This window comes from Mastomys coucha, unplaced genomic scaffold (genome assembly GCF_008632895.1).
Source record: "Mastomys coucha isolate ucsf_1 unplaced genomic scaffold, UCSF_Mcou_1 pScaffold23, whole genome shotgun sequence".
NCBI classification, from domain to species: domain Eukaryota; kingdom Metazoa; phylum Chordata; class Mammalia; order Rodentia; family Muridae; genus Mastomys; species Mastomys coucha.
In genome coordinates this window covers 53,179,303-53,201,651 of record NW_022196906.1, presented here as the reverse complement: position 1 = coordinate 53,201,651, position 22,349 = coordinate 53,179,303, and the positions used below count along the sequence as shown (strand labels likewise).

The following is a 22,349-nucleotide window of genomic DNA, read 5'->3' as shown; positions in this document are numbered from 1 at the left end:
CACAGTGGAGAGGGTCCTACCAAGGTAGGTGTACCCCTACCCGAGACACAGGAGAAGAAAGGGTCGTTGGGAAAAACTGAGAGGACTGAGCTCCTGATATCAGGGCCTCCTAAAGTCTGGCCTGGGTGATCCTGGTACAGTGGATCTCTCCAGGATTAAAAGTCACCTGACCAGTCAGTCAGTCAGCCAGGAACAGCTCTACCTATCCTTCAGAAAGGAAGACTAAAGTCTAAGGAACGGTGGAATTTCTGAAGCCACAAGATAGATGCACAATGTTCTCACAGCACCCCACTGGTCCTCGAACCACTCAGGAACAACCTCACAATCCAAGACAGCCAACCATGGGGCAGGCACCATGCTGTGGTCGAGAAGCAATGGGCAGCCAGACCAAGATGCTCTGCAGTTGGCACATGCCAGAATTAGAGGCCTGGTCTCGTCAGTGCCTTTCCTCCTTCCAGGGCCTATGGGCCTGGTTAGAAAGCAAGAGTTGGGCTCTGGTTCAGTCCCAGGACGTCAGACCTGTCTCCCCTTGATGGCAGGCTTTGCCTCCTGTTTGGATTAGGAAGATGGTGGGGGGCAGAATTCCAGAAGCTGACACTGAGGGTCCAGGACCCATGTGTAGAAGGACTGAGGGACAGTAGATAGGCAAACAGCCCTTTACTCTGTTGTCTGTATTACTCCACTGGGTGGCTGAGGGGAAGGGGCTGCCTTCCACTGAGATGAGGGCAGAGAAGGTGGCAACTCCAGACCTTGAACCCAGAGACTAGACAAAGGGCCCTCTCCTTCCATGTGGGCTGAAGAAGATGGCTTCCTCTAGCTTCCTTGTTTCCTCACAAGCTCATGCCTGCCTGTGAGCACAAATACACACATATGTGTGCACCACACATTGCATATGCAAACATGCATACACACATGAGGAGTTTTTGTAAACACTTGTCTATGTCTCCATTTTGCCCTCATACCTACACCCACCTTCAGCAACACCCACATGGATACATTTTTGGCACAAATGATATCCCCAGGGAATCCTGTCATCTGTAAGGATGAGAATGCCATCATCTAGCCATTCAGATTTTTCCCATCATTCCATGTTCATCTGAACAGCTCCCTCCTCTGGGCCTCTTTAACCTCTAACCTAAGGTCTTGGCCAGCTTGAACCCTGGTTTCAGCTCTTAGCAGGCTGCAGGCTCCTGAGGGGCAGGTCTTTTTGTCTCAGCCTTGGGTCCCTGGATGCTGCCTTCAGTCCTGGCCCTCCACCGTGTTAAGCAGCACCCTGTCTCTTTCTACTCCTGTGTGCAGATGGTTCCTGCTCCAAGCCCCCACCCTCCTCCTAGCACCCGACCTGCCTTCCCACCTGCCTGCAGAATGTGCCCACCTGGAGGGCCAGCTGTCTCTACACCCAGTGAGTACACAGCTGAACTCAGCATTGTCCTCGAAGCTGAAAGGTGCAATCTGCATTTCTGTCCCGGCAGCCAGGGCTCATAACCTCCCAGCTGCTCTCTGCAGACCTCCCTTACCTAGCCTGCCCTCATAAACCCCTCAGAAGTTACCTGCTCTTCTCTGGCTTCCTGTGATGCTGCCTCAAGTTGCTCTTTCTGACCTAGATCTGAATCTCTGCACCTTTGCCCTACCTCTGACGTGGCCCCCATCCTCCACTGTTTGCCTCCAATACACATGCCTCCTGCGTTATCTTTCCAAGTCACAAGCAAGCTACCATTGGCCTGAATCCTACAGGGACCTGTAAGATAGAAGGTCTAAGCTCCTTAATATGGCAACCCAGCCACCCTTTCCCCTTCTTTCCCTCAGCTCCTTCACGGTAGCCAACAGGACCCCTGGCCCTACCCTCGCAGCCTTGTTCCTCCATAGCCATCAGCTTCAGATGTCCTTTCCCTTATCCAAGGCCCAAAGTCTTCATTGTCATCTACCAAGGCTGTGCTTCCTGCCTTGGGCTTGAGCGTCTGTTAGCAGATGCCCGCTCTCCTTTCATCCTCAACTTCCTACCCTCCTTGCTAGCCCTTCAACAAATCACAGGAGTCTTCATGACTTGGGAAAGTGATGAGAGCTGAGACAATCTCCTCCAATCCTGCACTATCTGCCAGTTTTCCTGTTTAGCAAAGGAACTGCCCCATGGTTACAGACGGTGAGACATAGGACAGCAGTCAGCAGTTGTTAGGCACCTGCTACCTGCCAGGCACTAATCTGTATGGGGATTATCTTTTGTCCTCATAAAGACACTAAGAAGCAGACACTGGTTATGCCCATCTTATGACAAGGAGACTGAGGCCCAGTAAGTTGAGAACCTTGGGATATGTATATATATATATATATATATATATATATATATATATATATATATATATATATATATATATATATATATATATATATATATATATATATATATATATGTATATATGTGTGTGTGTGTGTGTGTGTGTGTGTGTGTGTGTGTGTGTGTATATATGATCAAGAATTCAAGGGCAAATAGCCCGACTCCAGAGTCCTGTACTTCACAATCCCATAGAAGCAGAAGTTAGGCTAGTGGTAATTTTTTACTCCTAAACTCTGTTCCCCTTTTCCCACCCTCCCCCAAACTCTTTACCATACAGTCTTCCACGATTCCTTTCTCCTCAGCTTCTTTACTCGCGGATCCATCCACATTCTCTTTAATGAACCTAGACCATCGTTCTCCCCGGAGCCCCTCACACTTCAAGGTCAGAGTGAGTCAGCACCCTCCCCCTGCTTCCTGCTGTCACTACCTGCCTCTGCTAGAAATGCCGACCAGATCTTTTGGGCATCCTGTCATCTCTTGGCCATCCTCCAGCATCCATCTGCCACCCATGGGGACCGTGGCAATCCTGGCACCTGGTTTGCAACCTTCCGTTCCACTCTGTCCTGCCACCACCCTGGGTGACTTCTGCTCTATGCCGTGGGTGCAGAAGCCCCAGTGCTAAGGACCCCTCTCACTGTCCACTGCAGTCACCCTAGACCATGTGAGCACCTGCACGCTCCTCTCGAGGGCCTCTCCACCCACCCTCCCTCCCTCCTGCTTTCTGCAGCTGTGCCTGGTTAGCTTCAGGGTCCCAGAGCTACAGTCTGCTGACTCTTCAGACTCTCCCCACACAGAGATGCCTGTCCCAGACACGATGGCCCAGCCCTCCCTTCTCTAAGCACAGCCTCACCTCTCATGCTGACCTTTCTGGAACAGTCTTCACAAAAACACAGCCCTGGCCTGAGGAAGGAATCTTTCTTTCCATGCCTACATGGCTCAGCAAGAAATGCTCACCCATTAGACTAAACATCCAAGCTCCTGAGCAACTCCTGTCCCCACTCTTGGCTGGACCCTCATCCCTGCCAGGACCTTCCAGGAGACACAGTGTGTGCTCCCCCACACGCCCATAGCCACTCTTCCAGAAACTCTGAGGACACCTCATGCCCCTCCCACCAGCAGACACCACCACCTTCAACTCCACAGCGAAGGGGTAAGCCAGCAGGATGCTCCTTCCCTTTCTGGGGCTAGACTTCTTTTTTTGTTTGTTTGTTTGTTGTTGTTTTGTTTTTTTTCGAGACAGGGTTTCTCTGTACAGCCCTGGCTGTCCTGGAACTCACTCTGTAGACCAGGCTGGCCTCGAACTCAGAAATCTGCCTGCCTCTGCCTCCCAAGTGCTGGGGTTAAAGGCATGCGCCACCGTCTCCCGGCTGCTGCTGGACTTCTTTGCCCACTCTCTTCCTTTCTTTCTAGACACGAAGGAGCCTGTGGCTCTTTCACCTGCTTCCGGAAGCTAGCCTGTTCCCCACTCCAGGGGCCTCGGAGAAGGGCCCCTCTCTTGCCTGCCTCCTTAGTACCTCCCTCTTCAGGTATCCTTTCCCAGTGTTCTCATGTAGCCCAGGCTAGACTCCATCTGGACATATAGCAGAGGATGACCTTGAACATCCTGCTCCCACCTCCTGAGTGAACAAATGGATTGCAGGCACATGCTGACATGCCTGGTTTTTGCACTGTTCTGGGGTTTGAACCCAGGGCCTCATACATGCTTGACTCACACTCTACTGAGCAACAGCCCCAGTTCAGCTTTTATTTTAAGATCTATAAAGACTACAGCCGGAGCCAGGAGTCCAGCCTGCAGGCCACAGTCCACTGTGGCAGAACCCCCTGCCACCCTCATTCTCCTGTCCAGGTTCCGGTTTGCTATACCCCTCCTTTATCTCACATTCCAGTCACTTGCTGGCTGCCTGCCCGTGAGGAGACCCTGTTGGCCTCTGTCCTGGGCTTACCTGTCAAGCTCACCCCAGTCATAGCTGACCTGTTCGTCTCCTATCACCCTCTCAGCACAGGCTTCTAGAGGGGAGCATACTCCCTCCACCACCTCCTTCCTGCCCAGCCCCCCTCAGGCCCCAGGGTCTCCCCACAACAGTGGAGAGACTGCTCTTTTCCTCCCACCCCCGCCTGGCCACCAGGGCTCTATTTTTAACCCACCTCAAAATCTCTGACTCAGAATCACAGGGCTCCCAGGTAGCTGCTCCCAGCTGCCTCGGCTGCTGCAGACACAGACTCAAAGCCAAGGGTTGCCAGCTGGGCTTGGGCTGTGGGTCAGAGCATGCTTTTCTAATGTTTCCACAATCATCGGTCATTTGAGTAACAATGGTTTTGTTCTCATAGGTCCCTGAATGACCCTTTAGTCCTTGTCTCTTCTAAGGTCCCTCACTAGTTATGCTAAAGTCACAGCCCTTCATAATTGAGTGAGGGCTGGTGTGGGCTCTGACTGACCCACCCCTTCCAGACGATGATCCTTCAGCTATGGCATATAGGCACCTGGGTGTCTGCTCAAGAATAGGGCCTGACATCTGGGTTGCTGGCAAGTTTCATGACAAGTTCCTATTTTAGACAGGGTCTCTTGTAACCCAGGTTGAAATGACTTTGAACTTCTGACCCTCGGGCCTCCATGTCTGCCGAGTGCTGGGATTAGGGGTGTGTGCCACTATGTATGTAGTGATTGATAGGGAATGGACCTAGGGTTTTGTGCATGCCAGGCAAGCACTCTATCAATGGAGTGGCATCCCCAGCTCCTGAGATACTATTTCTAACACATTATACAGTGTATATAATCAACACATGCTGACCATTATCACTACCATCATCATTCTGTGCCAGGCCCAGCCTGGAAGTTTCGAAGACCCTGCGAACCTCCCCCTCCCTTTTTTTTAACCTCAAGCAGCACTCTTTTGGATAGCTGAGCAGGCGTACCCATGGGGGAGCTGATGACAAAGGCTAACTCAATGGCAAAGGTTACCTATGCTGGGAAGGAAGAGGCAGCGTATTTGGTTCTGCATCGCAGAGGCTGCGCTTTCCAGAAGGGAATTCAGCCAAGGCTCATCCTCAAAGTGGAGCAGAGGGTAGGAGGCTGAACGTGTCCAGGGGTCAGGACTGTGGCCTGGACACAGTAGGAGACCAGGGACAGGAGCCCAAGGGTCTTGGTTCTCTTTGTGTCTCTAAGCTGACGTGGTTCCTGTCTCCGGCCATCCTCAGATTCCCTACCACCACCATCAGTCCACAGAGGGGACTAGGGCGGGCACGCTGAAGGCACCATAGAGGTCAGAGAGGCTGGGTATCAGGCTGAGCCTGGAGAAAGAAAAGGAAGGAAGTGTGGCTTAGCGGCCTCAGCCTGGTGCCTGTACAAAGGAGAGATTGGGATGCCCCGAAGGGCAGGCCCAGAGGCTAGAATTCTTCTGGGAGCTTCAAGACCCTGTGAGGTGATATAGCCCATTGCTTTTCTCAAAGACTGAGTTCTCTGTACACAGACACAAACTAGAATCTATGTAGATGGATATGTGTGTACACACAGAGGTACACACACACACACACACTTATACACAGGCACACACATCAAACAGCACAGCAAAGGACATCTGCTTGCTCTACACCACTCCGAGGTTTCAGGATGCTGAACTCCCTCAGGCCCAAGAACAAAGACTCAAGTACCACGCCCCAGGAGCCTCCAGATCTACCATTCAGGAGCCTGGGACCAAAATAGAGCATTGTTGTAGAATAGCGCCCTGCCCCCAAGGGAAACCAGGTACCTGGCCTCACCTGCCCTTGCAAAAAGGTCTACCAGGGTGAAGGAGAAAATGTACTCGCTGGAGCTGCACCGAAGCCTCCAGGGGGTTTGGACCACAGTAGCGATGGTGGTGGTGGTGGGGGGGACCCATAAAGCAAAATTTTGCTGTACACCCTGATTTTGCTGAGGTGAGTTAGTTGAGCAGTAAGGACCCCACTGGGGAACTCCGAGGACCCGGGGCTAGATGGATCTCTAGTTCTCCCCAGGAAAAATGTCTTAACAAGGAGCCTGAGCAAGGGCTCAGCTCCTCGGGTGCCCTCCAAGCCTGGTTTTCCTGATTCTGATTTATAACAACCTGTGTGGGCAAAGGTGGGAAAGGGTTCACTAGGGAAGAGGGCCTGTCCCTCTGGGCGGGGCATGGGGCAGAGGAGTCAGGATTTGACTTAGGGCCCTAGGGAGCTAATGCAGGAATGAGGCAAGGAGGAGCTACCCCAGCAGGTGCTTCAGGTCAGAGGGCCCTCGGGGAAGCCCACCACTGGGCCCCCCAGAGTGAGGAGCACAAGGCAGTGTGAGTGTGTGTATGGGGTGCCCGCTAGTATTTTGTCAACATCACTCAAGCTGGGATCACCTGGGAAGAGAGAACTTCAGTTGAGAAAATGCTCCCATTATATTGTCTGTGGGCAAGTCTATGGGGCGTTTTTTTGATGAATAATAGTTGACGTGGGGGCTAATGGGATGGCTCAGCAGGTAAGAGCAACAACTTCTTTTCTGAAGGTCGTGAGTTCAAATCCCAGCAACCACACGATGGCTCACAACCACCCGTAATGAAATCTGACACCCTCTTCTGTGTACTCATTTATAATAATAAGTAAATCTTTAAAAAAAAAAGTTGATGTGGAAGGACCCAGATCAGTGTGGGTGGAACTACCCCTAAGGCAAGGGATCCTAGGTTACGTTAAAGAAAACAGACCATACAAGCCATGAGGAGCAAGTCCAGTCAGCAGCACTCCTCCACAGCCTCGTCATCAGCTCCAGCCTCCAGGCTCGGCTTCAGTTCCTGGCTCCCCTTCCCTTTATGGCGGACTGTAATCACGATTAGTAATCCAAATAAACCCTTCCTCCCTGTGTAGCTTTTGGCCACTGTGTTTATCACAGCTGTAGAAAGTGAACTGAGATAGGGTGTTTCCTGCCTAGCCTCATTCTGGAGAGGCCAGATTAAATAAAGACCTTGGAGACCCTGTAGTGGCCACCACCCAGGCTTTGGGACCTCGCTAAAACGCAATCCTTGTCCTTCTCCTATTCAAACAGAAAAAAGAGGCCACGAGAGCAAGCAAGCTTCAGCTAAGCCCACCAGCTAAACTAGACTTCAATTCCCACACTGTCCCTGGGCCTGTTCTAGATGCTGCCTTCCAAAGATCCTTTGAGGCTAGAATGGCCACTTTCATAGGTGACAGTCCTAGCGGCCCATGGGTTCTTCCAACCATATCCACCTATCGTGACCTACAGCCTCTGTGAGCCCTAACACTGAGCACTCTCAGGCCAGCTCTGAGCTTCCAGGAGTGGGCAACCGTCCTCAGGAGTTGTCCCCAGGAGCTAGGAGGAGGACATAGTTGGGACCTTAGGCAAGAAGGTGACATCATTTTCATTAAGCTCTCATTCCAACTTGGTACCTGGGTTAGAACATAGCAAGGAACATAGAAAAGAACTCTTGTTACCTTCCACTCCACAGGGCTGGGAGCTAATGGAGAGCCCCCACCCTGTCCCCTGCACCCCAGGGCTAGCAAGTCCTCAGCAGAAGGATGTCAGAGGTGCCCCAACTATTCCAGGACCAGAGACTATAAAATGGCAGTATCTTGCCTGACTTGGCTCAGTGGAGTCGAGGTTCTTTCTCATCAGCTCTTCTGGTCAGCAGGGCCCTGCTGGCTCAGTTTGCACTAATGGGGTCAGGATTGCAGGCTCAATATCTATTTGTGCAATTAGCTCTGCTCTCTTCTCAGGCTTAGCCTGAGTCCTGACCCTGGATGCTGAGAGAGGGAGGAAGCTTGGTGAGGTTCCATGGCCACGACGGGAGGACAGACTCCTAGTGCACAGAAGGCAAGAAGGCTCACACATAAGCAAACTCGGGGTGGGAAGGCAAAGGCTCCAGGTGAGCTAACCTGGGCTCATCTGCAGAAACTTCTCAGCTAGCCCCACAATTCTTCTAAAAAGGTGTTACATGGATCAATGAGACCTAGATGTTATGAGGATCAATGAGACCTGGGTGCCCGCAGGTCTCCCGGTGCCCGTGGGAAGAAACGGGAGTCTTAGATCTTCTGAGAAACTGCAGAAAGAAGAACCTATGGCTGGCCTTGGTGTTCAGGGACTTGTGTTAATCATTGACAGGGGCTGCTCCAGCCTTCAAGGGGACTGCAGGGTAATTACTTCTGGGCTCCAGGCCACATGCTCAGTGACATTACGACAGTGGTGTCTGCCTTCTGGGCCTTGTGGGGAAAGAGAAGGGAGTCTTCTCCAAGGCTGTTGCAGGGCTCAGGGCGAATACACAGCAGATGTAGGCAGGCAGGCAACAGGACCAGGCGCCTGGGAGTGCGGATCCAGAGAACCAGAGGCCGATAACACCCACCCCAAGCAGGTGGCTCAGTCTCCCAACCACCAGCTTCCTAGAAAGTGTGCAGAAAGAACGCTTCTCCCTCCTTCAGACCCAGTTCAGATTCTCCTTTACTTGCCATGCGTCCACACTGGCCTGTCCTTTTTCTGTCTCCCCCAAACAAGCCCCAGAGACCTTACAAGGAGCCAGCACCCTCCCCTGTCAGGTGAGCAGTGGCTTTCCCACAACATATGGAAACAGTCTTAGAACATAGACTTCCGGAGGGCATGACCCCTTCTTGCTCCCCCACCACCTCAAGCCCAGAAAACAACGCATTACGCAGCCCTGTTATGTATTAATTTCTGAACGCCTCGTTCACGCAGACATAACACATCCACCCACATGGGTAAATGCTTAGACAGACATAAAACCACCAGTACAATTATCAGGCCCCCGCAGCTGCTGGGATCAGACCCGGAAGCCCTACTGCATGCTCTGTAGAGTGCTGGGTACCCTGGGCAGAGGGAGTCCTGCTAGGGAGCCCATACCCATTGCATGCTCATCACCAGGCATTAATTCCACTTGTGCCTTGGGCCTCGCTGCCTGTCTGGGAACACCAGCCCCAACAATGAGGGGCAGAGCAGGGTGGGGAGGGGTCATGGATGAGATTTGGCAGTTCCAGTAGTGGTAGCATGGTGGCTTATTTGTAATTTGTGCTTTGCCTACCAGTGTGGACCAAAGGCATCTGGCTCAGATGCTAAGAGGCATAGGAGTTTCAGAAAGGATGGGGATCACAAGGTGGTAAAATGTCCTCAATCCCACTCCAAGATCGGGGCCTCCAGGAAGATACTGAAATTAGTTCACCAGCTTTGCTACTGGCCCTGAACCAAGCCTTTTTAATCTTATGAGCCCCTCCTGGTCCCAGTCATGACTGACTTATGACCCTGATTTTAAGCTAAGCCTTGATCCCAATCACAAACAAAGTCTTAATGGTCACACTCCAGGTCCAGACCACATTCTCAGACTGAGCCCTGATCTTCATCAGAGACTGAACTCTGACCCTGACCACAGAATGAGCCCAGGTTCCAGACATAGCCCTCAGCTGAGTTCCAATCTCCACACCCTCATTTTTCTAAAGGATCCAATAAACAGACCACAGCACTATGTGTTTCTTGGGTGTGCTGAGCACGCTGTTTGTCCCTCTGCCCCCGGAACCTAAGTCATCCTGGCACAGGGACTTAGACGATGCCCCGGTATGCTACCAGTTAGGTCCCATCAGAGGAAGATCGGATGGGTAGGCCTCTCAAACTCTGTAGAGCGACATCACATAACCCAGTGGGTTCTGGCTTTGTCTTTGACGTGAACGTTCTTCGAAGCGTTCTCTGCTCCCCTGCGTCTGTCTACACAAGGAACACTCCAGACAAAGGGCCTGCTTAAGTCTTTCCTTTGGGGCTCTGAGCCTAATGATTCCCTGTACCTGGTGGTTACCCCTTTTCCTGAATCCCCCATAATGTTTTGATTCTCGGGAGAATATTCTGAGGAATACTTGTATAATTAAATTTTTAAAGCAAAGGGGAAAAGGGGAGGGGAGGAGAAAGAAGAGAGGAGGACGTAAGTTAGGAGTTCTGAAGATGAGGCTGGTTCTTCCCAATGATGAGATTTGGAATGAATTGCTCCCTGACCCCAAGAGTAACCTTTCCTGTAAAATAAGCATGCTTAAACCATCTGGGGGCCACTTTGAAGAGTAAATGATAAGATATATCCAGTTCCCCACACGACCTGGCATTTGTCAGCTGCTACATTCATGATGGTAGTTCTTGGTCTATAAACCTGCCTGACTTTAGTCTCCCTATTTCACTGAAGGGTTATGAACTCCCTATTTCAGAAGGGTTTGGGTAGCTATGATGGTAAAGGGCAAGCTGCATATGAAAGAGATATAGGAACAACTGGGGTCCAGGGACTGGAGACAAGATGGAAACCCTAAGCATAACTGGAAGGTGAACCACTGGCTTTCCTGCGCTCCGGGCTGAGAGGTGAAGATGCTGAGGCCAGAGCGGCTCTTCTCAGTACTTTTTTTTTTTTTGGCTTTTTGAGACAAGGTTTCCCTGTGTAGCCTTGGCTGTCCTGGAACTTACTCTGTAGACCAGGCTGGCCTCAAACTCAGAAATCCATCTTCCTCTGCCTCCCAAGTGCTGGGATTAAAGGCATGCACCACCACTGCCCAGCTGTCTTCTCAGTACTTTTGAGAGAAGTTTCCAACCTGCATGTGTATATGTGTGCCTGTGTGTCTGTGTGTATCTGTGTGTGTGTGTGTGTGTGTGTACATCTATGCAGATGTTTGCAGGTGTGTGGAAGCCAGAGATCCACATCAGGCAGTTTACTTGATTGTTCTCCACCTTATTTTCTGGGATAGGGTCTCTCACTAAACTTGGGGCTCACCAATTTGGTTATACAGCCTGGCTAACAAGCCCCAGGGATCCTCCTGTCTTTACCTCCACACTGGGATTAAAGGCACAAGATATTGAACCTGGATTTTTAGAAGTCATTAATGTGGATATTGAGCATCCAAACTCATGTCCTCAGTACTTATAGAGCAAGCCCTTTACTGTCTGATCCATGGCCTCAACCCCCTATATATCTAGGTCCTATCCGGCCTTAAAGCATTGGCTCACATCTGTCACAATGCACTATGCCAGCCAATCAGCTTATCTCAGTGCTGAATTTGCTCCACAGGATGCAGAGTACCCAAGTTCTCTTCTGTGTTATCCTGAGCTTCCTCTGTGCCAGAGAACTCGCCACCTCTCAGTACTGCCTCCTGCCCCAGCTTTGGGTGTTGGTGATGGTGAAGTGTCTTGAGTGGCTTCCTGGCCCTTGGGACCACAGATTTCCAGGTCCCTGGCAATGCTTTCTTAGCAAGGAAGCCTGGCTGGCAGAGAACATCCTTTCTAAAGCCAAGACAATGCCCCTGCCCTCCCGTGGCCCTCTCTGGCTGGGAAATGTGGATTCTTCAGCATCCCCTGGGCCCAAGCAGAACTGCCTGGCTGGCCTCTGTGGCCTTTCTATTAATTAGCAACTGGCAGTAGCAGCTTTGTAAGAGCTCTCAAGTCAGGCTGGAGCCATGGCCGCCTCAGTTATATGACAAGCCCCCAAGGGACTGGGCCAGGACCTTCTGTGCTACATGGTTTTCCCCTTGGTATCCAGTGTTGTGGCAGACACAAGGGCCACTCAGGCTTCCCTGGCATTTGTCCATCCTGTTATCTGACTGGAGACTAAGAGAGGGAGAAAGAGTTGACAGGCAAGCCTCTCCCACAGGGACAGGGACAGGAACAGAGAAAGAGCACAGAATTGGAACAGATTCCCTGCTCAAAGTTCTAAGGCAGCTGCTGTGCAGGGTGTCTCTGTTCCAGCTGGCCACTGTCACAGCTACCTGTCACCTCTGGATTCTCACTGACAATGTCTACCTACTGTGGAAATCTCACTGCTGTAAGATATCCCTAGATATCCTATCCCTTTGTTCCCTCTCTCAGGCCTCAGCCTCTGACCCTTAGGACTGGAGAGAAGCTGAAAGTCAGGTGACATGGAGTGACAGGTGTCCTCTGGTCACCTGATCTCTTCCCGCTCTTCAGCTTCCCCCAGAAGGCAGTATGCAAAGCCAAACCAGACCTATAAGGGTAGGAGGTGAGGCTGTAAATTTGGCATCCTGGGATACAAGCTGATCTCTGAAGTGCAGGCCCCACCTAACTTTATAGTGTCCTGCCCTGCAGAACTGAAACTGGGGCTTGAGGCAAAGGTTCCATTGCCAAAGGTATAGGAAACAGTCTCAGGGCCCTGCAAGCCTTCCTTAAACATGTGGGCAATAAGCTCAGGACTCCACGCCTGGACCCAGGGCACCAGGAATATCATTACACAACGAAAGCTACATTTTAACTAGCTCCCAGGGTGAGATGGACAACACTCCAATGAGAAGTTGCATTCAAAGAACCAGAGTACTGCCCAATGCCACAAGGTAACCAAGAGGGATGGATGAGTGGTTTGGAGAAATATAAGGAAGACCTGGAAATGTGAAGCCTTCCAACCTGGAGAGGAAGGCAGGTGAACAGGCAGATAGAAGAGCACCATTGGGTTTCCCTGTATGGCATCTGCCACCTACCAGAATGAAAGCCTCATTTCATAAAATCAAAGGGGTAGAGACAAGGCCAAACAAGAAGGCAGCCAGACCCATCAAGCTGTTACCAGTCTTAAGAGCTAGAACCAAGCTACAAGGGGAACTGGATAGTCAGGGGGCTTAGCCCTCTGGCCCCGTGGGGTTCCAGGCACATGGATTCACGAAGACAACATATTCTAAGCTCTACTAACTCTAGTGAGGAATACTGCCCAGTTGGAGAGTCCGCTGCCCACTGTGCCACCAGACAGCACCACCCGGGCAGCTCACTTTGGAATTCCCCTCTGCACCAAGGAGCCCTCCCCTCCCTGCTGCCAGTGCCTGCTGTGTCTTTCACCCAGCTTCCCACACACCCAGCAGGAACAGCTGGCCCCAAAAGGCTCCCCTTAAAAAGGACCTCCAAACTCCCAGACCCGGAGCCAGGCTGTGCCTTTCCCTGAACCGTCCTTCCCAAGGCTGCAGGGGGAAGTACATAGGGATGAGGCTGAGAAGAGAACCAGGCAGCAAGTCCCCAAGCTCTCCTTCCCTTCCTCGGGCTCCTCCTAGCTCTGATCTCTGACTGCTTATGCCCTCTGCCAGCAATGAGAGACCCAAGTCCAGATCACAGAGGGAGATCCAGACCCCACTCACACCATACTAGGCCCCAAGGAAGGCTAATACCCCACTTCTACCAGGGCCTAGACCCTCTCTTGGCGTGGCCTCTCCAGTGGAACCCACAGCCATCAGGCCCCACATGAGTCTCAATTTAGGGATGCTTCAGACACAGGAAACTGCTCATTTCCTGTGCCTACATAAATGCGTGTTTCTCTAGATACTGACTTGGTAGTTTCTAACAGATTATCTGTAAAGTCCCTGATGACAAACTAGTTCAGAACCCCAGGCCAGAGCCCAGGACAGAGGTCCATGTGGTCCACTTAGGGCCAAGGGGAGGAAAGAGCGACAGCAGGGAAGGTATTTGACCACTCACTGACCACTCTCACATCACCTGTGTACCTACAGTTGTTCAGTTTGTGTCTAATGTAGAAGTGAGCAAGAGGAGTCCCATTTTCTGAGCAAGAAAACTGAGGCTCACAGAAGGCTGAAGCAGGACCTAATAGCAAACAGGTTGGGCAAGGGATATGAAATGAGCAACAGCATTGATCTGGTGCAGGGACCAGCCACACAATGACTACTTAGACAACTCCTAGGACCTAGCATCATTGCAGTACTCAGAATTCCAAAGCACAGCTGCTTTGGCCCCAATACAAGGATGCTTTTAGAGTCTTCTGTCTCTTCCTTTCCTCCTGGATTTAAAAGGATAAAGTGAGGAGAGCAGGCGATCCAAGCTTTTGCCTGATCTATTGTCAAGGCTGAGCTGCTGTCTGGGGCACAGTGGTAGACCCAGAGCTAATATCCAGATAAGAATTTCCCTGACAACCACCATGTCCACCCACACATCCCCAAGACACAGTCTCCAACATACACACAACCACGTCAACTCCCTGAACCCAGTGTTTGAAATTTTGGCCAACCAGACTCTAGGACAAAAGTAGCCACACCTCTCGGGGTCCCCCCCTACTCTCTTTCTTTCCCTTTCCATCTTCTTGTGAAACCAGTATTATCTAGCTAATGTGCTGTATGTTCTTAGGTTACAACATCAAACCCAGGCTTCTAGGATAGACATCCATTGGGGGGAAGGACCTGTTCGGGGGACCTTGGTCGATAGCCTGGGGGAAATGTCCTAAGGATTGCCACATGCTGGTCTCTTCCATTAACAAACTGTAAGTATGAACTTCAAAGGACCAATGGGATGTTGGAGAAGAAGGGAAGTCGGAGCCTTGGGGACTGCAGAAGCCATGTGAATAGATAGTGTGGTACAGACGCGGAGCACAGCGGGCCTAGTCTCTCTCAGTCACTGCCTAAGTTATGGTGAGTCTCAAAGCAAGCCGATGACTTCCCAAGGAGAGGTACCGAGCCCTCCTCTCCCCAGACAGATGTCAGAAGCAGCCCATCACAGCCAGCCCTGAACTCCAAACCGCAAACTCAATCTATCATGGTTTGCCAGTGATTCTTTATTAAACCAATTCTGCAGGATCAATGCTTCCTGCCAGTCAAAATGATGAATAAATCCTCTGTGAGTCTGGGAAGTGCTTGCAGAAGCTCTGGTGGGCGATGATGTCTGTCTCCAGATAAAAACCCAAGGCCGGCAACCAAAACTTTGTGGTTCAAGGCTTGGGTTCTCCATGGGGAGTGGTGGCTTGGAAGGAGTGATGATGGGTTTTCTAAACTTAGAGGATTCACTAATCCCTCATCTCTTTAACTTCTAAAGCCAAGACTAGCTGTTTTGGCCTAAGAGGCAGAGGGGGCACGGCCACTGGCCTCCAGAGACACACACTCTGTCTTTTGACTGTTTTCCGTCCTGCAGACCCAGCATCAGACAAGGCTGGGCATAGAAGATGACCAGTTCCAGCTACAGTCTCTGTTGCTTGTTACAAAAACCCACATTAAAACCCAGTTGGACCCCTGTTCTGTTGTCTATCATTAGTCATTTGGTGCCCAGCTTCTCCAATATCCCAGACATCATATCTCCAAAGCCTGGATCAGTGGGGGCTCCACAACAAGGACACTGCAAGCTAGCATGTTATGAATGGCACAGGTAAGAATAGGAAGCTTCAGTCGAGAGGGGGGATGGGCAGGGGGATGGATGGCTTCAGTCCCAGATCTTCACCATCTGAGGGAGGACGGGTGGGGAGGGCAAGCAAGGCTTTGCAGTCAGAAGTTCTCCATCAATTCCTGTCAGTAGAGGTAAGACATACCTGAGGCTGATACTGGGGCTTGAAGATACATGTGAATGGAAGTTTTCCCACCACAAATATGGACAGAAGTTGAGCACTTGATTGGAGCACATTAGCAATCTCAAGTGATCAATACTAGAACTGTCTGTCACCACCTCTGAGGAAAGAGAAGCCTGGGACACTCAGGGACAGCAGGGGCAAAGGAGACATGGCTCCTGTCCACTTCTCCCTGGTTCAACACGGGAGCATCAGCTCCCAGTCCCAGTTATGGGAGTCCACGAAGGATCCTGCCAAGGGTCTACCTTTGCTCACATCGTTTGAAGACTGCAGCTCTGTCTAGCAAGCTTACTGCCTTCTTGGCCTCTGAGAATAGGAAGTATGGGTATTAGGGTTAGAAAGAATGATCTCCCAAGAGAAAAGGGGGGAAGGAACCAAAAGAGGGTGCCTCTCCTTATTCACCACCTATTTTAAGCCACCAAAGTGTTGTCTGACTGGTCATTCCCAGCCAAAGAAATCTCTCTCATTGGACGGAAAATAGCTTTGCTCTCATTACAAATCCAGCTTCCCTGGAGTTTGTAAAGAGGCTCTGGTTGGCAAAATGTTCCTTTATACAGGCAGGCCAGCAGGTAGGCAGGCAAGGGAGATAAACAGGGCAGGACACAGGGAGAGGACAAAAAAAAAAAAAAAAAAAAAAAAAAAAAAAAACCCCAGAGAGATCTTCATCCTAATCTGGTGTGCTAGGAAGAGACAGGAGAAAGTGGGGACTCGGAACCTTGACTGAGACAAAGGCATTCCCGATGCGAACCCAGAAGCAATTCATAACCCCTCATGGACACAGCTCAGTCCACAGGCCCAAGTGGTATCTCCTAATCATTGGCATTAGACTTGGGAGGTGCAAGAGGGGACAGGATCTCTCTCCCTAGCTGGTCTAGGGACCCATGAGAGACCTAGTTGCTAGAGTTTAGGCCATTGGGATGGAGATGGGACACTGGACCAGTTGGGGATCAATAGACAGCCGCATGTCAGTCAGGACAGCAGACATCTTCACTGACCACTGTGAGCAAGGTCATTCTGCCCTGCCAGTGTGAAAGTTAACTGTGTAGGGTACCTGCTCCTGGTACACCACTCAACATGAAGGGCTGGGTAAAAATGTGCTGAGTGCTTTCATCCTGGGCCCGAGGCCCCAGCAACCTCGACTGAAGAATCTAGCAGCAGCTTCACAGGTCCCTCAAAGATATTAATACCTGCAGTCAGCACCCAAGGAGCTGACCCAGCTGCTAAGATGGTTATCTCCCTCCATGACCCTTCTCTGCAAGCTGAATGACCTGGAGCTGTCTCTAGGATGGCCACTTTGACTCTGCAGACTCTAAGGGGGAGGTGCGTGGCTCAGACAAGCAGAGCTCTGCCCTGGCTGCAGGCAGGGCTAGGCCAATCTCAGAACACCTTTGAGCTTGCCTCCAAAGTGGTCCCGACCCCGGAAGAAAGAAAGCGGGAGCCTGAAGATTGAGGGAGTTTCCAGTGTACTGCAGGAGGTTCCGGGGGTGTCTGGGACGCTCCAGGCGCCCCACTTCTCTTGGAGCTCCCAGCGCAAGGAAGGAAAGTTAACTCAGGCTGGGAGGCAGGACTGAGACGAAAGCACGCCTGCAACTACACAAGGCACCCACAGCATCCCCACCTGGCCTCTTACCTGAAGTCACTGTAGGGGTGTATAATCCAAAACCCTGCTGACTTAACCCTCTCCTGCTCGCGCTCCACCGCTTTCTGGCTGCCGAACATCCGTAGGGAGAATTTGTTGACCCCAGGTTGCAGCATGGCACCGAACTGGCGTTGCATGAAGCCACTCTGGCCTAGGCGCACCTCGGCCTCGGGGAGGATCTGGTCGCTGGCGGCCGCGCCTCCCTCCACTTTGATAGCTGTGTCCGCCGAGGGCTGCTCGCAGGAGGCAGAGGCCGGCTGCGGCGGCTGCTGGGGCGGCGGCGATGCTGCGGGCTGTGCCGCGGCGCCCGGGCGCTCAGGTTCGGTCGCCAGGCCCGGGGGCGTCCTGTCCTCGCCGGGGGACGCATCGCCCTCGGCGGCGATGAGCCGCCGTTCCTCCGCGGAGTCATGCAGGTGCCCGAGACTGCTGCCGCCCCCTGCTCCACCACTGCCGCCGCCCCGGCTGCCCAGCGAGGCCAGACTCCCGCGGAAGCGCCTGCAGTCACCGTTGGTGCTGGACTTGCCTGCGCTGCGGCCCGGCCCCTCGCTGTCTGTCGCCCCGAGGGCCGCACCCCGGGACTCCGAGCAGCCGGCGGCCACCGAGGGCGAGGGCGAGGGCAGCGGCCGCAGCCGGATGCTCCTTCGGCTCGGGTCTTGGCGGCCCCCGGCCCCCTCTTCCTCACCATCCTCTTCCTCGTCCATGATCCACGCCTTGGCCCCCACCTGCTGCGGAAGGCTGTAGAGCCGCTTGCGCATGGACGGCGGCAGCTTGTCCATGGTGCCAGGGACTGGGCCGGGGGCAGCGGTGCGGGTGCGGCACGGGGGACCCGCTCCAGGTGCGCCTGCCAGTGAGGACGCGTCCTTCGCTGCCTCACGAGCCCATGATCCCGCCGGCTGTGCGCCGAGGAGAGGCTCCTCGTCGGGCCGCAGGTCCCCGGGTTCGCCGCGCTGCACCTCCTCCCGGGCCCGGCTTGGGCGCGGGGACCCTACGCTCCCTCCCTCTGTTCCCTCCCTCCTGCGATCAGGGGCGCGGCGCGCGGCCCGGCTCCAGGCGCCCCGCCCCCGCGGGGAACAATGGGCGCGGGCAGCGGCGGCGCTGCGGCCACGGCGCTCCGGGAACCGCTCCCGAGCGCAGAGCGCACTGCCCGCGCGGTTCCCGGGAGTGCGTCCGGCGGGCGTCTGGGGCTGTCAGTGAGTGTGACCGCCGGGGCTTTGCAGCCGGCCACCCGGCTTCTCGCTTTGCCTTCTCTAGCTGAGCCCAGCCGGCCGGGTCCTGGGGACTCCCGCCGCAGCCGAGCGGAGCCCAGCGGCCCGCCGGGCTTACATCAGCCGCCGCCTCTCCCGGAGCGCCCTCCGGCAGCGCTCGGGCTCCCGCGCCCCGGAATATTCATGAAGCCGCCGCAGCTCGCGGGTTGCCATAGGAGCGGCTTCTGCAGCCCGGCCTGCCTACCTGGGCTTCTTAAAGGGGCAGCGGCGTCCCAGCCCAGACATAGAGGGGGGCGGAGGGGGGCGGGCCCGGCGAGGGGCGCAAGGAGGAACCTCGCCAGACCTTAGGAACTGAGGTAGGAGGAGTCCTTACTCCTGTGCGCGTAAGGATTTCTGCTGGCCATGGGCTGAGAGCTCCCTCCAAATGAGGGCTCCGGATGGGGCTCAAGATTAGGGGGCGGGGTTTCCCAGTCTCTCCCGGGAGCTTCGGGCTTTCCTTGCTTAGCTGTCTCCACACTAGGGTCTCCGAGCCTCCTCTGGGAAGGCGTGTCGGTCGTAAGGCTGGAGCGGCTGCTTTCCCGCAACTCGCCTGGAGAGGGGGTTTCCGGAAAACGCTTTGAGTCCGGGCGGCTCCCAGGGTTTTCCTGAGCCAGGGGCGGGGGGCGAATCCCGCGTGGGTCTTCCCCGGCGCAGCGAGGAGGGCTTGCAGGAAACTCTCCAGGCGCTCACTGGGCGCGCGGGTGGACCCACTTCTGCGAGGTAAGACTTCGAAGAAATGCGCCGACAGTAGCAGTCACAGACGCGGGATCCCAGCGCCGGACTTTCCACCACCCACTCCCCAGCACCTTTCCCGGAGCAATTCGATGCGGGATTCCCGAGACCAGCGGGCTGCAGCCAGGAGGTTATAGGCAGGCTCCTCTGGCGACCTGACACACTCGGGGGAAGGCTTTGAATCCCTCGCCTTGTGCTTCCACCCAGTCCAGATACCTTCTTCTCTGTGCACCAGCGTTAGAGGGTTCCATCTCCAACCAGACACACTCTTTACCCGCCCCAGCATCTACACAGCCCAGCCCCCATTTGATCCCTATCTTAAGGCTGTCGGGGATGCACCTGGGCGTCTTCTTGCTTCCTGTATTACAGTCTCGATTTAAGGGCAAATCCCAAATAGCTCAGCCTAAGGTACAGCTTAGGTACCCACACTTTAGAACAGCCCAACACCCAACATTAGCTCAAAAAAAAAAAAAAAAAAAAAAAAAAAGTAAAGGGGCGGTTCAGATAGAGAGCTGGTCAGAGAAGGTTGGAGTCTGTGTCAGTAAGAGAAACAGACCCGTGAACAGGAAGGCAAAAGGGTCCGCAACTCTGAGGAATAGCATGAAGTTTAAATTTGAAATCTTAGCCCGCTTGTGTCTATACACACATCCAGAGTGGGAATTTGGGAGGCAGCTGGGTTTGGAGGGTGGGCAGCCTAGCAGGGTCTTTTCTGCTCTATCCACTGGACCACAGGACTTCGCATGGGGGTGGGGATGTCTAGGGTGATGACATCACCCGGAGCTGGCATTTCTACTTTTGAGCAGTTCTGAGCTGACAGTTCCGCGCACAGATGCTGGGAGGCACGATCTCTCGATGTCCTTGGGTCTCCTTGAGGAGTGCTCTTAACTGCTTGAGAGCCCTGTCTGCCCTGTGTGTGAAGACCTCTCCTTAGCTCACTTGCTACAGTTTCTCTGATCACCAGAAACCACCCTGCAGTGACCCAGCTGCTGGAAGGCAGTACACCCACGGCATGTTTCCCTGACTAACCCAGATATTGGTCATGTCTCCACTTCTGGTTCTTATTGAGTGAGTCCCCATTGATCTGAACATCAATGACATCAGGCAGCCCTTGTTCCTCTGGATTAAGTTCCTTACAGGGAAAGACAAGACTAACAATCTCAGAAGCTTGGGCACCATCACAGGGGTGAACAAAGAGCAGATCAATTCCACCAGAAGCATGAGACCCTGAAAGCTAACTACTGGTGATAAAGGGAACCCCGGGGTAAAAATAAGGATATGACTGAGATTCTGTTTCCTAGGAACCACTGTCCCAGGCTGGCCAGAGGCCTCCTGTTGACTCTTCCTCTAACACCTCACTCACCTTCAACTAGATTAGCACAATCCATCTAGAGCCAACTCTGGTATAAAATTGACACTTAGATAAGTCAGACCCATAATAATCCCCTATTGAGGCTGAGCTTCTTCTGTATCCTCCATATGAGGATGTTAGTAGAGGATATCTATTTGCTGGTATGCCAGCAAAATCTGAGGGACAGGGGATGAGGAGGGAACCTTTGTGGGCTCCATGTTAGGAGGTTAGACCCATGCTCTGGAATAGAGTGAAAACCAGAAACTCATGAACTTACATACTAGAAGCTAGATCACATCTTCCCCAAGAGAGATCTGGAAGCTTCCTAAGTCTGGCCTAGTTAGGGAAGGCTTCCTGGAGGAGGGGGATCAGATTTAATGAGAAACACATACCAACCAAGAGTAAGATGACTTATGTCCTGCCCCATTGTGGTGTTTGAGATAGAGTCTATCACTGAACCTATGCTGGGGTCAGCTCCTGTGTACCCCACTCTTTTGTGCTGTAATTACAGGTATGCACAGCCACACCCAGATTTTTATGTGGCTGCCAGATAGTAAGACTCAAGTCCTAAGGCTGGAGAAATGGCTCAGTGGTTAAGAGCACTGGCTATTCTTCCAAAGGACTCAGGTTCAATTCCCAGCACCCACATGGCAGTTCACAACTGTCTGTAACTCCAGTGACAGAGGACCTGATGCCCTCACACAGACACACATACAAGCAGGCAGAACATCGCTGAACCGCCTCCATCGGCCTTGTGGCCAGTGCTTTATGCTCTATTCATTTAAACTACCTGAAATTATCATTAGTTGGGCCAAATGTGGCCAAAGTTTAGCAGTGTTGCCTCTCCCATTTGCAACAAGAGCGCTAAAGCCCAGAGAGGTTAAACAACTTGCCAAATGCCTCAGTGAAAAAATGGTGGCTGGAATTCCAACAAAAATTCCTTCCACAGGTCAGATTCTGCCCTGTTAACTAGCTACCTTTCCGGGGTGGGGAGGCACGGTGCGGTGGTGGGGAGAGGGGGAGGGGAAGAGGGGCAGAATAATGTAGCCTATTTTAAGTGTAACTTTGTCTCCTGTCCTTTCTTAGAAGGCTGTGTGCTCTGAGATAATTCCTTGCCACATTTTCTGTGTTAAAATGCCACTTTATGAAATCATAGAGCTGGGAAATGTGTTTGGTCCTTTTGTTTGTTTTCTTAATGTTCTTGGCCAAATAACAAAACTTGGTGCGCTGTTCTTGTTTGTTTCCCCCAAGAAGAATCATTTTGGAAACATTTATCTGCGAATTCTAGAAGCCTGGGGCCCCAGGCTGGAAACCATAGCAAGGGGTGATAGGAGCATAATCCGTGGGGTTCAGTCGTCCTCTGACACTCACTGCCTGTACGTGCCTCATCTTCCTCCTCTGGAATAGACACCTCACAAGTTGTCATGAAGGCTAAATGTAAATGAAGGAGCGTATTCGTGGAACAGACACCCCCACCTGTGGTGCTCAGTTAACATTTCATGATGGAATCTGAAATGAAGACTACATCAATCAATGGTTGGGGGGGATGCTGGCCCTTGAGTTTTGTTATATAGATCTGTTTCCTTTAAGTTGTCACCCCTTAGCTGGGTCCCCAAGGGAGATCTTCCCTCAGGCATGGGCACTTACCCCACCTCCAGAAGCCCTGCAGGCAGCTAAGTAGAATCCAAGGCAGCTTGTCTTGACCCTGTGATCAGGATCGCCTCTCCACAGAAGACAGGAGTTGGGGGGGGGG

The 22,349-nt window shown here is 52.7% G+C and overlaps 1 protein-coding gene across 1 annotated transcript in view; it reads right to left on the bottom strand.

Annotated features, from left to right (window-relative positions):
* The window catches only part of Hcn4 (hyperpolarization activated cyclic nucleotide gated potassium channel 4), a 41,273-nt gene extending 22,409 nt beyond the window's left edge, over positions 1 to 18,864 (bottom strand). The window contains exon 1 of the mRNA XM_031344786.1: positions 17,264 to 18,864. Within this exon, the coding sequence (XP_031200646.1) occupies positions 17,264 to 18,048 (785 nt within the window). The 5' untranslated portion in view covers positions 18,049 to 18,864. The remainder of the gene's footprint in view (positions 1 to 17,263) is intronic.
* Between the last annotated feature and the right edge of the window lie 3,485 nt (positions 18,865 to 22,349).